The sequence below is a fragment of the Nelusetta ayraudi genome, unplaced genomic scaffold (genome assembly GCF_046127955.1).
Source record: "Nelusetta ayraudi isolate G7.1 ecotype Tasmania unplaced genomic scaffold, CSIRO-AGI_Nayr_v1 ptg000083l, whole genome shotgun sequence".
Classification (NCBI taxonomy): domain Eukaryota; kingdom Metazoa; phylum Chordata; class Actinopteri; order Tetraodontiformes; family Monacanthidae; genus Nelusetta; species Nelusetta ayraudi.
The window spans coordinates 658,128-673,484 of NW_027466133.1; the positions used below are offsets into that span (position 1 = coordinate 658,128).

At 45.7% G+C, this 15,357-nt stretch overlaps 3 protein-coding genes across 5 annotated transcripts; 1 reads left to right on the forward strand and 2 right to left on the reverse strand.

Annotated features, from left to right (window-relative positions):
• Window positions 1-1,103: 1,103 nt before the first annotated feature.
• On the reverse strand, window positions 1,104-7,182 carry pcyox1 (prenylcysteine oxidase 1). The gene is made up of 7 exons (XM_076044815.1): window positions 6,711-7,182; window positions 6,373-6,517; window positions 5,620-5,826; window positions 5,360-5,534; window positions 4,863-5,074; window positions 4,395-4,550; window positions 1,104-3,849 (listed from the first exon to the last, which is right to left on the reverse strand). The coding sequence occupies exons 2-7, from the start codon at window positions 6,482-6,484 to the stop codon at window positions 3,179-3,181; spliced, it is 1,533 nt and encodes a 510-aa protein (XP_075900930.1). The 5' UTR covers window positions 6,485-6,517; window positions 6,711-7,182; the 3' UTR covers window positions 1,104-3,178.
• A 461-nt stretch (window positions 7,183-7,643) lies between these two features.
• On the forward strand, window positions 7,644-8,604 carry fam136a (family with sequence similarity 136 member A). Its single transcript, XM_076044976.1, has 3 exons — window positions 7,644-7,898; window positions 7,984-8,124; window positions 8,279-8,604. Exons 1-3 carry the CDS (start codon window positions 7,812-7,814, stop codon window positions 8,465-8,467), a joined length of 417 nt encoding a protein of 138 aa, XP_075901091.1. The 5' UTR covers window positions 7,644-7,811; the 3' UTR covers window positions 8,468-8,604.
• Window positions 8,605-9,015: 411 nt separating this feature from the next.
• gmcl1 (germ cell-less, spermatogenesis associated) lies at window positions 9,016-15,305 on the reverse strand. 3 transcript variants are annotated; one of them, XM_076044929.1, is made up of 15 exons: window positions 14,658-15,305; window positions 14,372-14,423; window positions 13,814-13,994; window positions 13,571-13,690; window positions 13,370-13,466; window positions 13,077-13,287; window positions 12,900-12,965; window positions 12,464-12,548; window positions 12,277-12,367; window positions 12,056-12,196; window positions 11,798-11,867; window positions 11,634-11,709; window positions 11,403-11,548; window positions 10,923-11,010; window positions 9,016-10,830 (listed from the first exon to the last, which is right to left on the reverse strand). In XM_076044929.1, the coding sequence occupies exons 3-15, from the start codon at window positions 13,991-13,993 to the stop codon at window positions 10,690-10,692; spliced, it is 1,512 nt and encodes a 503-aa protein (XP_075901044.1). In that variant the 5' UTR covers window position 13,994; window positions 14,372-14,423; window positions 14,658-15,305; the 3' UTR covers window positions 9,016-10,689. The 3 variants fall into 3 exon arrangements, with proteins under 3 accessions (XP_075901044.1, XP_075901045.1, XP_075901043.1); XM_076044930.1 differs by lacking the exon at window positions 14,372-14,423 and having other exon boundaries at window positions 13,571-13,694; window positions 13,818-13,994; XM_076044928.1 differs by lacking the exon at window positions 14,372-14,423 and having other exon boundaries at window positions 14,658-15,304.
• Window positions 15,306-15,357: the final 52 nt, after the last annotated feature.

The following is a 15,357-nucleotide window of genomic DNA, read 5'->3' on the forward strand; positions in this document are numbered from 1 at the left end:
CCGGAGAATGGAAGCCCAAGCAATGGAAACAATGTTTACTTCCTTTCAAGGATGGAAGTTATGTCACTGCACCGTGCTCATCATATGACCGGTGAGTCCAAATGTGGTAGCGCATAGGCTAATTCATCAAATATCTCAGTGGGCTAAACCACTTTGACTGATGCCATGTGCAATTTGGCTCCACTTGGGACACTTCAAATCTCTCGATTTTAAGAGTCCTTGTTCATCGCGATGGGCAAACCAGTGAGTAAGAGAGAGAGTAAGTTTACTGTATGTACATGCATTTCTGACATATTTTTCATTCATCACATTGTTTGCTTTCAGAACAGTCATTCCTGTGTGTTTCTGGCTTATATAGGAATTTTTCTCTCTAAGAAAACAGTTTTCAAACAGGTTGACATTTGGCATTTTATCTCTCAATTTATAATAGATCAGTGTGTATGTCAAGCTGAACTGTAACTTTTTTTGGTCCTCCACTCCCCCCCCCAAAAAAAAACCCAACAACAACAACAACAAAAACAAAACAAAAAAACAAACAAAAAAATACAGCGTTATAGGACTTTTTTCCACATTTTCAGAGATGTTGTCATTTTGCATTTTATCATTCTTTTTAATACTAAGCTGTCTTAGGACAGCTTTTTATTAATATAGAAGGTGATTTATTTATTTATTTATTTAATTTTGGACATGTTGGGATTTTGCTTTCTAGCACTCTGTCTTATGCTAAACTGTCAGAAGACTTAGTATGTCGTTTTTCGGGGGCAAAAATAATGAACACTTCTTGAAACTTGCTGAAATGAATGTGACATGATAATTTAGTATAACGAACAGTGATAGAATGCAAATTATCAAAATGTCCAAAAAAGCAAAAGTGCGACATATTTTAGTAAAGCAAAGTCCAAATGCGGCCCACCAGCTGATTTTAAGTGGCCCACGGCTTGTTTCATAAAACACGTCCACTCGCCGCCTCGGGCTGCTTTGCCTCTGGCTGCCTTGCCAGAGCAGGCAACAATTCCAGTTTTGTGTTGATAAATGTGTATTCTTCTGCTCAGAGAACTGCAATGTTTAAGGATTTAAATGCTTTAAAGGGAATAAGACACAGATTTGACTTCAACACTTTATTGAAATTGTAAATGTGTGCAAAAGACACTAATCCAGCATTTTTTCTGTCTTACAGTTTTATTAAACGTAAAAATATCAATTTGGGTTGACACAGACAAGGCTTCTGTCTAAATACACCAAATTGTCAGCTTAGCGAATGAAAGGCAGTTGTACCGTGTGCTTCGTGGGTGACAACATAAAGGATCTAGAAAGTTACAAACTCTAAAGGTGCACAACAGTTAAAGTCAGAAAATACAAAATTTTGTTACGTTCCAAAGCACGAGTAGATTCGCCTGTTAGATCAAAAAATAGAAAATACAGATTTTCCGTCCTCCTAATTTACTAAAAACAACAGTGGAAAAGTTGCACAAGAACGATTCTTTAAAACAGTATTGGGAGAAAAGAAATGAATAAATATGAATTCAAGGTTGTTTCTCTGACATCATTAAGGCACAAATGTTTTTGCTTTTAAAACGCCGTGCTGTTCATCAATGCGGTCGAGTAATTTTCTTTTTCAAGATTACCCGACTGGTTGGAGGGCACAGGGTCAACGCAGACTGATCACAACGGCCACAAATTTTGATTTAAATATCTAGAGAATATACGTAATCCTGGCGCAGTTCAGCCGCCTGCTGAGGAGGTGGCGCTGCCGAGACATCAGGGGACACGGAGCAACATGCAATTAGTGTTGCAGTCTCACAAAGGAATTCAAGAGGGCATGTTTTATGTCAGGGATTAGACAGTACCATGTTCGAGCACATTAAAATAAAATACATGACCCCCCAAAAACACTTTCTCAACAACAAACAGTTAGAGAGAGTGTGTGTGTGTGTGTGTGTGTGTGCATGTGTGTACGCTACAACACTAAATTTTAACGTTAATCATAGTCGTTAAGAGCCTTGTGGTGGTGAAAGACAAAAACGTGGCCATTTCGGCATTTCAGGGTGATTGAGGAGTGTTTTTTTTTGGCGTTTGTTTTTCGCTATTTCAGAGTCCGGGTGGGTGGGGGGGCAGTGTAATGACAGTGTGGTCTGCAAATTATCATGTGGAGTCTGAAAACACAGAGACATGGCTGAAAAAAAAGAGAAGAGAAGAAGAAGTAATTAGTCTCAGCAGGCACCAAACAGTGAGAGGAGCGTCGACGCAGGCGACAGTTTGACTCAGTGTACGACTGGTTTGTCACAGTGGCAAATGTTTGCTGTTCTCTCAAACGTCAGCAGTTACTGTTTTCTCACTCAAAAAAAGGTGCAGAAAAAATTAAATGTCAAGTTCGAAAACTACAACGGCAGTGAGTTTACTAGACGGCCCTTAGGGTCTCAGCTTCGGGATCTGCCCCATTGATCTCCAGACGGTGACCCCAGAACGCCCTGATCGTCCCCAGTGGTGAGCTGCGGTACAGGCAGGATAATCTTAAGGGGTCCGAATATATATGGATTATTTAATTAAATTTTTTTTTCCAATTTTGTCCTTCAGAAGGGAGAGGCCACGCAAGTTTAAAAAGGCAAAAAAAAAACAACAAAAAAACAAACAGCATACTTAGCCCTTTGTTGACAGCCACCTGCAACAATGCTGGCTTTTATATTCCAGCTGAAACTGATGCTGTGCCGGACCTTGCATATCTTGACCAGTTTGTGCTGGGAGTTGCTGTCTCTAACCTGGGAGAGCAATCAGTGCCCTGTGTGACATCACAAAGGGTTGATTTCAATGTGCGTGTTCGGCACACCCCGTCTAAAAAGTTGACCGTGCGGCACAAATTAAGAGTTGAAATCTTAACAGAATTTCGGATGATTTGGGAGATTTTATTGTTCTAAAAAATGTGGGCTGACTTTAAATCGTTGCGAGGGTTTTCTTGGCCAGGGTGGTGTTGCTGGTGGGGGTCACCGTCCTTGCACAAGTGCGAGCTCATAACCAGGAAGTTGAGGAGTTGCAACTGGTAAAGCAGAAGAAGAAGTGCAACCTGGGAGTCGGTCCTTGTTGAGGTCAATGGCTGTTTTCCCTGACAGTGTTCTGACGGTGCAGCAGGTCAGTGGACTCCCCCCCCCCCCCCCCCCCTCCTCAACCCCCCGGCGCCCTGCCCTCACAGCTCCCCCCTCAGCCGCGTGTGCAGGTCCTCCTGGTCGATCTTAGCCGCCTGCCGGTGCCAGCGGTGGTGGGCCAGCAGCGCCACGTTGCGGGCAGAGATGGCGCTCATCTCCATGGCGCTGGCCGCCCACTCCACCGCGTTGAGGTAGTAGAGCCGCTCGTGCAGGATGAAGGGCGGCGTCCGGCGGTGCGGCGGCCGGTACGAGGGGTACGCCAGCCAGCGGGTCTCCGACACTGAGTCCCAGGAGAGGAACATGTCCCGCAGCTGGTCCTGGGACAGCGGCTGCTGGGAGAAGACCTTCCAGACGTTGGGTCGGCTGGCCGGCGGGCGGCGGTAGCCTTGCGGGACGTGCACGGGGTCGAGGGAGCTGAGGCTGCTGATGGCGGCGCCCTTGGAGTCGGTGGTGAGCACATCGGACACGGTGAACTCGGAGGGCAGCTGCGTGCTGCCCAGGTAGGAAGTGTTCAGGGTGCCGTGGACCAGCGTGGAGACGGTCTGGTGGTAGCGGCCCGGGTAGTGCGAGGGGACGGACGGCGAGAACCCTGAGAAGGCGATGTCGGACTTGCCCTGGTGGAGCGGCGTCGCTATGACCACGATGTCGTAGAGCGAGTGGGCCGAGCCGGACTGGCCCACGTAGCTGACCTCGTAGAAACTGGTGGTGGTTCCTGGGAAGGAAGAACACGGAGGGAAGCTGCGATGAAACACCAGCACAGCGACAAGAATGAAACATTTAAGCCGCGGTCAGACTGCCAGCCAAAATCTGATTTTCAGCCCATCCAATAACAGCGTGGACAGTCAGGCCTGAAAATCGGATTCGAGAAGGAATCTGATTTGAATCAGATTCGCCCGCAGTCTGAACGCAACGTAGTCCGATACTTATGTTTTATCTTGGGCAAAAAAAAAAGAAAAAACAATAGCCCTCTGTTTGCAGCCTCCTGTTAACACTGATGGTCCATGCTGAAGATTGAAGGAAGGGGATATAAACCAAGTGGCTGTATTAGCACCTTTTGTGACATCACAAAGGGCTGGCCATGTCACACACTCCAAAATGGAGCAATGGAATCACGTAAAAGACGATTTCTTTTTATTACCAAAATCTGGGCACAGGCTCAGAGGAGTGAGACACATGTTGCTTGTTTTTTTTTTTTTTTTAGAAAATACCGTTGAAGATGAATTCTTCACAATATTGGACCCGAACGGAGGAAGTTACCCGTCGTCTTGGATGGCCGTGCTTTGATGGCGATGGAGGTCACTCTGGCAGGGACGAGTTCACTCTTGCTGTTGTACAACAGTCCCATGCACACTCTCTTGTTGCCTCCGTCCACCGCCCACAGGCCCGAGTCGGCTCCGGCCAGAGACACGGCGCCTGCGGGAGCCACATGTACACCCCAGTCGGTCAATCCAACTTCCAAAGCCCAACCTCGGCTGTGAACAAACTTTGAATTTGTGATTTATTTTTAAGTATCCAATTGTAATTATTAATTAAAGTTTAATTAAATAGTTTGTAATAAGTACTTATTGAAACCTTTATGTTTGTATTCTAGTATTCTAGTTCTCACGGTGCCTCATTGAACTGTTTAAATAAAGGCACCCTATTGACATCAGTGTGAAGCGTGGACTTACGGTACCAGCGGTAGTTACATCAACCCCCAAAGGAAAAAACAAAACAAAAACGCACCCACGAAGCCGTTGAGGCGGACACTCTGGCCGTAGTTGACGCGAGTGATGGGCGCCACCACATCGTTGAGGAAGACCTGCGAGAAGCCTTCGGCCATCATGGCCTCCTCCAGCGTCTGGTTCACCAGCGTGAGGAAGCCGTCGCCGCCCATGGCGTGCAGCAGCCTCTCCACCGTGGAGAACGAATAGCTGTACTGCTGGTACTGGTAGATCCTGTCCAAAACAAAACAAAAAAAATCATTCATTCACTCATTCATCTTCTATACCCGCTTTTATTCCTATTCAGGGTTACGGGGGTCTGCTGGAGCCTTTCCCAGCTGTCTTAGGGCGAAGGCAGGGTGACACCCTGGACAAGTCGCCAGTTCATCGCAGGGACAAAAAAAAACATTTCCAACTAATTTGATAATCGCTTGGACATCTGCGTGTGTGGATTTGCGGCTGCTTTGCCCCCAGGAGCTGACTTTGCAGAAGATGACGCAGTGGTTTTCACCTGCTCACCTCATGAATTTGTCCAGGATGCCCTCCACCCACATCTGCATGCGGAGGAAGCTGAAGCCGTATCTCCAGAGCAGGCGCAGGAAGTTGATGATGAACCAGTCGCTCTCCTCAAACACCAGCTCCTTGCCGTCAAAAATGGCCATCTTGGAGGGGACGTCCCGGCGTGGAGGGATTCCTGACGCAATAGACAATTTTTTTTAATTTTTAAATTCTGTGCCTTTGTCGCAGAGCTCTGGACCTGGAACGCATCAGCCTCTTACCTAATCTGTCCATAAAGTGCTTCATGTGAAGGTTGAGCGGATGGATGACCGCGCCCCCAGTCTCGTACTCATGGTCCCCGATCTTCACCGTGGCCAGACGCCCACCAACGTCGCCGGGCTCAAACACGTCAATCTTCACGCCGGGACCGAACTGCTCCCTAAGGTAGTAGGCCGCAGCCGTGCCACCGATACCTGCGCCGACCACAGCTTCAAGGAGACGAGAGAGTCGAGTCAATGGGCTTTACTCGCAATTATACTCATGCCTTTCATTTAATTCATTCATTCACGTGACAAAAGAGTCAACTGCAATGGACAGAAAACAGTCATAAACATTAATACGTGGCATCTGACCAATATTGGCACAACACTTTGTGGGTTTTCAAACTCAAAATGAGGGTTTCAAAAGACTTTAATCATTCACTGATTTGTAATGGGGAGGTACCACAACCTGAAACTCTGGTCTGGTGTAGGACTTCAGAATTTACATACCTCAACAAATCAAAACAGTATACTTGTGGTTTGAATCAAGGCCACAGACATCACAGTGCCTCTACCACTGATCAGTAGAAGGGAGATACATCATTGCTGCACCCTGTTGGTCTCTGGGAGGCACTGCTGTGTGCAACTAGATTGTTTTCTTGTCACAGAGATAAATCAGGGCATGGACAAACCTGGAGCGGTGACGATTATCTATCACATCATAAAGGAGCTTTCAGCTTTATGAAAAGGGATCCCGTCCGGGACACAACTCACCGATCTTCCTGGGCTGAGCCTGCAGCTCCGGGGCCGAGGCGAGACATCTCCTCCCGGTGTGCCAAAGCCCGAGGAGAAGCAACGCATTCACTGAAAAGCTCTGTAGATTCATCGTGTGCGTCTAAGGTTCTGCACGAAGGAGCATCTAGAAAAACAACACCACATCATCACATCACCTGGAAGGCAACTTTATCTCAAACAGCCTCGGTCAAAGGTCACAGCTCACAGCTCGAGTACTGGAGCAGAGAGCATGACAGGGGGAAAAAACAACTTTGACGATAATCTTTACGGGAAAACTTTTGAAAATTAATTTGTTCAACCGACCGGTGTGCACTTACTATTTTGTATAAAGTGGCTGAAGGGCTGCTGCTGGTCCAGATACAAACTCCACAGTGTTAACTTCCGCTTTGGCACACCGGTGTGAACTGAGATGTCTCGAATATTCCTGAAGTCTTTCTTCGTCTTTGTAAAAAAAAAAAAAAAAAAAAAAAACTAAAGTTAACACGCCAACAGGAGGATCGCGCGGAGATTCTGTCAGACAAAACTTGGGGAAAAAACTGGTGATTCACGTCCACACCAGCCCGGAGCGTCTTCGCATATTGAGGCACTTCCGGTTACGCCGAGACAGTCATTTCGTGATAAAAGTTGCTAAAAGCGCAAACTAACTCCGATGTGAAATTTTCAGTTCGGTTTAGGGGAAATGTTATTAACCAAGGATCAGCTTGTGCTGGCAGAATAAAGATGAGCAGCAGTTTGGCTCGTAAAACAAATTAAAATTCTAAATACAAATGTAGTTAGATATCCTCTCCCGTGCTCGTCAAACGTCAACATGTCACAACATGAGGCTGAAACAAATGAAGGGAAATCGGTCACTGGGAAACGATTTTTTTAAAAAATGTATTATTACATTATTATTATTATTTTATTTTATCTTATTTATTTTTTTTACAAATAAAAACAAACAAACACAGCGAACATATATGTCAACACGCTTAAAAGGTGAGCGAAACAGCGCATAAACAAACTTTAACACTGTCTTATTGTGAAAGTATCGTAATCGGCACCGGAAAAACGCTTGTGTATGGATAAAGTACTTTTTCTAAATGATCAAATTAATTCAATAATCCCATTAGTATCATATTTCTGACTCATCAAAAAATAGTGCGACACCGACACTTAGTTAACCTCTTCTTCCCTCTGGAAATCCAATGTGAGGCAGGAATGCACATACAGGAAGTGGATTATTTTTTTCTTCGTGAAATTACGGAAGTAAAGCGGAAGTGGCGTAATCCTGGTCTTGGACCATGCTTGAATGGAGGTGACCTTAGCGTTAATAAAGTAAAGCCACGCATTTCAGGTGAAGCGCACAGGTTCCACCCCCGGCCCACAGGTCCGGTTCGTTCGACAGACTTTAAAAGTGACTGAGAGTGAGAACAGAGATGGCTGAGGCACATCAGGCCCGCATGCAGAACGAGGTGGAGGAGATGGTCCAAAGCCTGGAGAGGGACCACATCCGGAAAATGCAGGTAAAGCAGTCGTCTGCTATCGCGGGTGCTCGCGTATCCCTCCCTCCGTTTGTGGTTCTTACCTTGTGGCGTGTCTCCACAACAGGGTCGCATGTTCAGCTGCAGCGCGGACTGTTGCAGCCGGAGCTCGGACTCCATGTCTCAGGTCCATCAGTGCATCGATAGGTGTCACACTCCTCTGGCCCAAGCCCAGGGTCTGGTCACTGCCGAGCTGGAGAAGTTTCAGGTGACGATCTGGCTTTAAGATAAAAAGCACTTGATTCTAACTGTTGCTCCAGCATCCTCCCAAATGTGATTGGTTTTCCTCCAGATTTGAATTACTCCCCCTACTTTGTGTCTTCATCATTTCTAAATCCACTTTTGTCTTTTGCTGTCCCCAGGATCGTCTCACCAGATGCACGATGCACTGCAACGACAAGGCCAAGGATCTGTTCGACTCCGGAGCGAAGGAGCCGGCTGTTCGCACGCTAATGGAGCGCTGCGTGGGCAGCTGCGTGGACGACCACGTCAACCTGATCCCCAGCATGACCCGGAGACTCAAGGAGACCCTGGACTCTATAGAGCAGTGATGCTGGGTGGCTGTGGTCTTCACCACAGTGCCTGTGCTTACTACGTGTGCGGCATGCATTCAGAAAATCCAGATAGACCAGTAGGATTAGAGTTGGATGAAGAGAATCTTGTTTCTTCTACTGGTCTGGTTGGTGTTGTGAACGTTTTGTGTGGTTGGAGTACGAAGAATTGCTGTGTCTCTTCAGTTAATGGATGTTTAAGTTAATTTTTTTTTTATTGTGCGTCTAGGGAAACATCTCAGGACACATCTGAGGGTCAAATAATAAAAATAAGAAGAAAGAACTATATAATGCAACAACTACTTCATTTTTTTTTTTAACATCAAAACTGTCCAACTGCCTCATCCCTTGTGCAGTTTTTGCCTGTACTTTTAATGTCTGATTTTTTTTTTCTTACCTCCAGATGACAAAAAAATTCTGTGAATGGATTTAACAAAAAAAAAAAAAGAAGCTGCAAATGCACTTGATGTTGTGTTTCATTATTTCCATAATTCAACAATCATCTGTACTGGCAAATGGTAGGCAAGACGAGACGATGACATGTCAACGATGTTTTGGGACAGTTTTTTTAATGAGCATATTTTCCGTCATATACAGATAAAACAGAGTCATTGCGTGAAAAGTGACTTGGGCAAAATATCCAAACGAGGACACTTTTGTTTTCTAGAAATGAAAAATACCCATAGCTGCATTTGTTTAGTTTTCCCGGATTGCTACAAGAATCAACAACAAACCCAGAGTGAGGAATAAAAGCAGCTGACAACACGTGAATCCATGAGTGAAACTAGAAAATATCACCGTAGGAGGAAAACCTATTAAACCATGACTTGAACATGAAAAGACTTCAACTTACACGAACAGTTCACATCAAGACACCTGTTGCTGTTCATTTGTGCTAAAGTGATGGACAGCTTATGGCTGCAATTGATTGTATGGTGAATAATATCCAACAATTGATTTCAAATGCAATGAGCTATGTATGTGCCCATGAACACGATAGAGAGATAAAAAGGTTGAGCACCAGAGTACATCACAAACTATTGGTAGATCCATTAACTTTCAACAGAAAATAAATATCAATATTTAATTATGATTAATTCATTTTTTTGTTTTTGTTTTGTTTTTTCAAGTTGTGCAGCTGAACTCAAGTGAATGTGTGGTAGCACCGGGCAGCTTTTATCGGCTGTTGAGGATCGCGAACATACCTTCTTTCAAAAAAACATTCATAAAAAGGAGGTAAAAAACAAAACAAAACAACGCATAACTAAATCTTTAACTTAAAACTTTAACGGCACACTGAGAGGCACAAGCCTGATAATCCACATTTGTGTAGTAAAAGGTCTTGATAAAATACAAAAAACACCAATTAAATGCTTGAAAATTGTTTATGTCAACAAATGTAACAGATAATTTCATAATATGGTTGCAGTGAGTTGGAGGGCTTTGAAAAAAAGAGGAGCAGCTCATTTCAACGTCAGTGAACGGGCACTTTGGGAGGATCGTAGAATTTAAGAAATCTATTATTTATTATTACTAATTATTATTCTGAGCATTCAAAGTTTGGGACACTCATCTGACCAAACCTCGTCTATGAGATCAAAGCGCAAGAAAATACTGAAGCGCTAAAGTGGCTATTTGGACGTCGCTGGTTTACGGTCAATTGGTCCGAAGCAATGTCTTTCACCAGAGTGCCGACAATCCTGCAGGGGCGGCTAGTTTCCTCCAGGAAGTTGAGGAGGTGTTGGACATGTCACTGGACGGAAATGGATCTTCAGGGCGAGGATTAAAGCTTAGCAACGCACGGGCTCAACCATGTCAGTTAACTAAAGAGCAGCAGTGGTACAAAAACGTTATAGCTCAAAATGTTTTTTGTTTTTGCCATTTGGATTCCTCCTTTAACAATCCACGTGAAATAAATACGAGTTCCCCGAGCGCTGCGGCGAGCGATGTTTTCATTCCCTTCTTAGCTCGCAGCACCGGCTCAGCCCAGGATGTTTCCCCGCAGCAAAAGTCAACGTCTTTGCTTCCGAAAACTTCCCGACAAACACTTGAATGCACATGACACAGAAATATTTTGCCGTGGCACCTCACAGACTCACACAGCATGCACACGACACGTCCCACGTCGACGCCGCTGGGTTTGTGCGTACGAGCCGGCGCACGACGAGACCCGGCGGCGGCGCCCACCACAGCGGCAGTCCGAACCAGCCGGAACCGAGGCATCAGGACACGCTCTGGGTCGTGCTCTCCTGCTCCGGGGAATCGGGACGCTGGTCCGAGTGAGGCGACGTGTACAGGAAGTTGCAGCCCACGTAGAGGGGGAACGACAGCAGGCGGCTGTCCAGGTTCATCACCACGTACTCCTGAGGCGGGAGGAGGATGAGGAGGAACGTTGAAGAAGGTGCAAGGTGGGGGAGAGGCGTTCACACAAGAACCAATAGACCATATGACTGACCTGGTCTTTCTCCAGGGTGAGCAGCTGGTAACTGGTCGAGCGGCCGCAGAGCAGTTTCCCTCGGCTGTCGAAAGTGGCGAGACGCAACCTGGAGAAAAAATTTTAAAAATTAAAAAAATACAAAAAAAAAGCTAAAATCTTCATACATCGATTTCCTCGGCAGGTGCATCGGAAGGTGACAATTAGGTCCAAATTAAACAAAAAAAGAGTTCCCGTGCACACATGGCCAACTGCAGAATTTAATGCGTTTCGGTACTGGACCTTTTTCAAGCATCAGAACTGCTTCCATTGTATCTTGGTGATGTTGGTGCTGCTTTAGCTGCAGGAAGGATCATTCCTTTTGTCGTTTTCCTTATTGACGTCGCATTAAATTCTGCAAATTGGCCATGTGTACAGGAACTGTGCACAGGAACTCTTTTTTGTTTAAAAATAAAAATAAAATCTTGAAGTTTCTGTTTGCATCACTTGCATGACACAGACCTGTAAGCCAAGTGCCTTCGGGGTTGCAGGCTCACAGCGCCCCCACATGGCTGACTTAGCGTATTTCTTTTGAAGACGATGAAACGATTTGTATAGGTCACCAGCAGGTCGAAGCCAAAGTTGAAGCCAGTCCACCTCCAGCAGTACTGTGGGGTTAAAACACCACATCACATACACATCCTACACAGGTGGGGGGTGGAGTCACTGCGGCAGTGAGGTCGTCGAACTCACATCTCCGTCTTTGGTCAGTTTTCGGCCGCACCTCATGCTGCTCAACTCAAACTCCTCCTTGTTTGCGTCGTGTGGACTGAGGGATTAAAATCATGTTCAGTGTAAACACGTTGTGCGATGACACCAAACAATGAACCGGCAATAGAGCTGCGTCAGGTGCTCACCCGTTGTCGTTGTCGAATTCAGTCCGCAACATAGCAAACCACTGGTTTTTGTACACAGACGTCAACCAATCTGTGGATGACGGGGGCGGGGGAAATCAATCAGACACAGTAGTGTGACAATAATAAGAATAAATGTTCCATGTCTGGACTCACTGGTCCTGGAATGAGCCATTCAAGTGAATATTGTTTTAGTGAGTGGCTGCAAGTTTATTTTCTCCAGGTCAAATTGACAATTTTCATAATTAGGCCAAGTCTTACCGGGTGGCAAAATATTATCTCTCTCCAGGATGCGCGCTGACGCCAGGTCGTTGATGATGTACTGCAGACGAACATGTTTGAACACCGAACGGAAGGGGGCGCCCTCCTCCGTGTTCAGGAAGGGTTCTTTCTCACACAGGTCTGCAGAGCAAAGCGAGTTTTTCCACATGTCCACACTCGTAAAGAAGATTCTCCCCCCCCCCGCTGCGGCCTGGTGGTACCTGTCCTGCGCTTGCAGAGCCACGCGTCAGCGTCTGCCAGGAGCTGCTTGATGGGGCCGTCCCACGACGGGTTGAGCTGCAGGAACATCCACTGCGGGGAGAGAACAGAGCTCTTCAGGAACATCTGCAGCGGGTCTGTTTGTTCAACCGGGGTGGGGTAGGGTGGAGGGGGATGTTGCCAGGTTACCTTTTTCAGAGCCGTGTACACGTCCATCTCCACCTGCATGACAAACAGGTCCGAGGACTGGATGATCTGCTCCATCACCTCGGTTCTGCAACACAGGACGGGTGTTGAATAACGTCCGTCAGTATTTACACTGACGCTTGATGAGAAACAAGCTAAATCATTTAAAACAAAGACTGACATGTTGTTGGAGCCAGGAATGAGTTTATTCTTATAAGTTGTGAATGGTAATTTTATGTTTATATTTTGGGTTGGTTTTTGGTTGTTATGTCTTGTTATTATTCTTGTTTATTTTTCACAAATACAGTAATAGGTATTTTTGTTGACCGCTGTTTTTGCGTTAGATCGATGTGAGCCTCTTGGCGACTGTTTTTTCTTTTTTCTTTACTTTTTTGCTCCTGAACTAGTCGCTGCACATGTTAGCTGAGCACAAACATACCCGAGTTCTTTCATCAAGTCCACGTTCTGGTGCGTCATCAGGTTGTTTAGAAGCCAGTCGTGACACCTGCGAAAAAAGTTTAAGGAGGGAAAAACAGGGAGTGACGCAAATTCATCGCGTAAAAAAATAATACAGAGATCGCATTGTTGCAATTCTGACAAGAGATGCAATTCTGACTTTTTCATGACCGAGTCCAAGCCGTAGATACTGGCGCTGGCATAGTATCCACACACTGTCTTGGCGCTGATGTTTTCCTTCATGGTCTCTGTGCACTGCTGGATCAAACCGTCCAGCTGTAGCATGCAGGCAGCGGCCAGAACACTGATGACCCGGCTGGGCTTGATCAGGACATCGTCCCGGTACAGCGACCCAAACACAACTTGGAGAGCTACACGCACAGACGCAGCAACAGTTAGGGATGGCCAAGTAAAACTACTGAACACACTTGTGTGACCTGAACTCTGCCACACCTTCAGTGTCGATGTTCTGGTCAGGGATTTCCAGGTTGATTTCTAGCATGTTGGACTCCTTCCAGGCACCGCTGAACATGCTGGAGAAGTAACCTGACTGCAGGAGGCAGAGGGCAGAGTGAGAGAGAAGAGTCAGAATAACCATGCAGAGTATTTATCTATCTATCTATCTATCTATCTATCTATCTATCTATCTAATACCTGACAGAGGTAGACTTTGTGGAGGTTCCACTCCTGCCCCAGTGCACAGATGCAAATGTCGCTGTTCTCTCCTTTCAAGAACAAAGTCTGGTAAATGTAGCGTGATGTGCTTTTCAACTTCTTCCTGTTCACATGCAAAAAAGAAAAAGGAAAAAAGAACAAACGGCACGGAATGACTTTAACCAACATTCCTGACAGTTGTTTCACGTTTTTATGCATATGAGGGGTTTAAGTGGCGTGGACTTGCCTGCGAGGTGTGTCTAGTACAGAGTCGTCGTCCTCCGCCTCGCTGTCACAGTCACACGGGATGTTCCGCCTCTTCCTCTTACACTCGCATCCGTGCTTTCGGCCGGCGCTCGTGCCCTCTGCCGCCTCCTCTGGCGCTTGAGGCGGCGCCTGCAGCCTGCTTCCCAGACCTCCCATACTGATGTTCTAAAGGAGGGACACACACGCACACACGTTTGAGACCAGTTGGAGTGAATTGCAACAGGGCTGCAGAAATCAATATAAAACAGAAACAGGACAACAGATACGAATCAGGACTTTGGCAACTTTGTGATAAAAGCTCCTCTAGCAGTTCATTATTCTGCTGGTGTCAACGGTTCAACGAGCAACAACTGGATATTTAGGTGTAGCTGCTGATTGCTTTCATGCTTCAGGACAATCTGTCTGTATGCACTTTTATTAAAAAACAACAACAACGTATTGTTAAACATAAAAAAAATTCTAAATCCACTGTATTGTGATTACTATTTTCAATATTCGATATAGAGCACATATCAGAAATGTCACATGACTCACTTTAAAATATTCCTTTTCAGCAGGAAGGCCTATAAACTGTTGAATGGCTTCGCTAGTAATTATGGGAAAGTGATACTGTTCGTATAAATTTCAGACAGGTGGAAAAGGCCCCAAAAGCTTTGGTTTTTTTTCATATATCGTATAGAGGTCAAAAACACATATGTGGTTTAAACATTACCCTCGCCACCTGTGCACAACAAAGCAGCCTGGTGCAAGGGGCGACGTTCTTTAGCGTGAGAAACATCATATTTGCAGTCAAATAAAAACGACATGTGGACAAACTTACCTGATGATGTGCACCGGGCCAGCAGAGGAGATACCCTGCTTGTTTGTTTGTTTGTTTGTGTTGACAACAGCTGCTTATCTGTGGTCTGCCAGTCTGTGGTGGGCGAACCAGCGTAGAGGAGCTAACCTCAGCTAGCTAAGCTGCCAAATTTTCGCAGGAAATACGGCGCTGAACACGGTAACAGTTTTCGCCTTTCACAGACTCGTATTCCCGAACGAGAAATGCGATGACCCCCAGTTACATTTTCTCCAAACTCGGCCAGACGTGGACGCGCAGGGAGGATGTGATGTGTAACTTCCCCGGTGATTTGTGGTTGCTTTTGTTGGTTCTTCTTCTCCGACTGGTTCACGGCAGCGTCGCTCTTCACAGGAGGCATCTCGGCTCAGGTGTCGCCATCTGTTGGACGACGGGCATATTGCACGGTTTTTGGGGGGGCGACGCCCGTAAGAATCACAACAACAATTTTGCTTGGTTCGGTTAATTTTTAGAAGTCGCGGTGCCCAGGATTTCTATCATTTTAAGGTTTAACAGATTGTTTTACAGAATAATTGAGAAACAAACAATAACAAATGCAAATGGCCAGTGAACCGCCATGACCTGTTTGGTTTGTTTTCAGTCCAAAGGTTCCTACAGGGTGAAAGGTATTACTAATTATTAATTTTGTATAATACGTCAATATGGACTGAACAGCCAAAAATCC

Bases quoted from the DNA above. Each gene is read 5' to 3' on its own strand.
- pcyox1 (XM_076044815.1), bottom strand. From the start codon at position 6,484: ATGAATCTACAGAGCTTTTCAGTGAATGCGTTGCTTCTCCTCGGGCTT. The intron at 5,075-5,359 runs GTGAGCAGGTGA...TGTTTTGGACAG, and splicing joins ATCCTGGACAAATTCATGAG to GATCTACCAGTACCAGCAGT. The intron at 4,551-4,862 runs GTGCGTTTTTGT...TGGCTCCCGCAG, and splicing joins CCGCCTCAACGGCTTCGTGG to GCGCCGTGTCTCTGGCCGGA.
- fam136a (XM_076044976.1), top strand. From the start codon at position 7,812: ATGGCTGAGGCACATCAGGCCCGCATGCAGAACGAGGTGGAGGAGATG. The intron at 7,899-7,983 runs GTAAAGCAGTCG...TCTCCACAACAG, and splicing joins ACCACATCCGGAAAATGCAG to GGTCGCATGTTCAGCTGCAG. The intron at 8,125-8,278 runs GTGACGATCTGG...TGCTGTCCCCAG, and splicing joins CCGAGCTGGAGAAGTTTCAG to GATCGTCTCACCAGATGCAC.
- gmcl1 (XM_076044930.1), bottom strand. From the start codon at position 13,993: ATGGGAGGTCTGGGAAGCAGGCTGCAGGCGCCGCCTCAAGCGCCAGAG. The intron at 13,467-13,570 runs GTATTAGATAGA...TGCCTCCTGCAG, and splicing joins ACAAAGTCTACCTCTGTCAG to TCAGGTTACTTCTCCAGCAT. The intron at 12,549-12,899 runs GTATGTTTGTGC...CCTGTGTTGCAG, and splicing joins GACTTGATGAAAGAACTCGG to AACCGAGGTGATGGAGCAGA.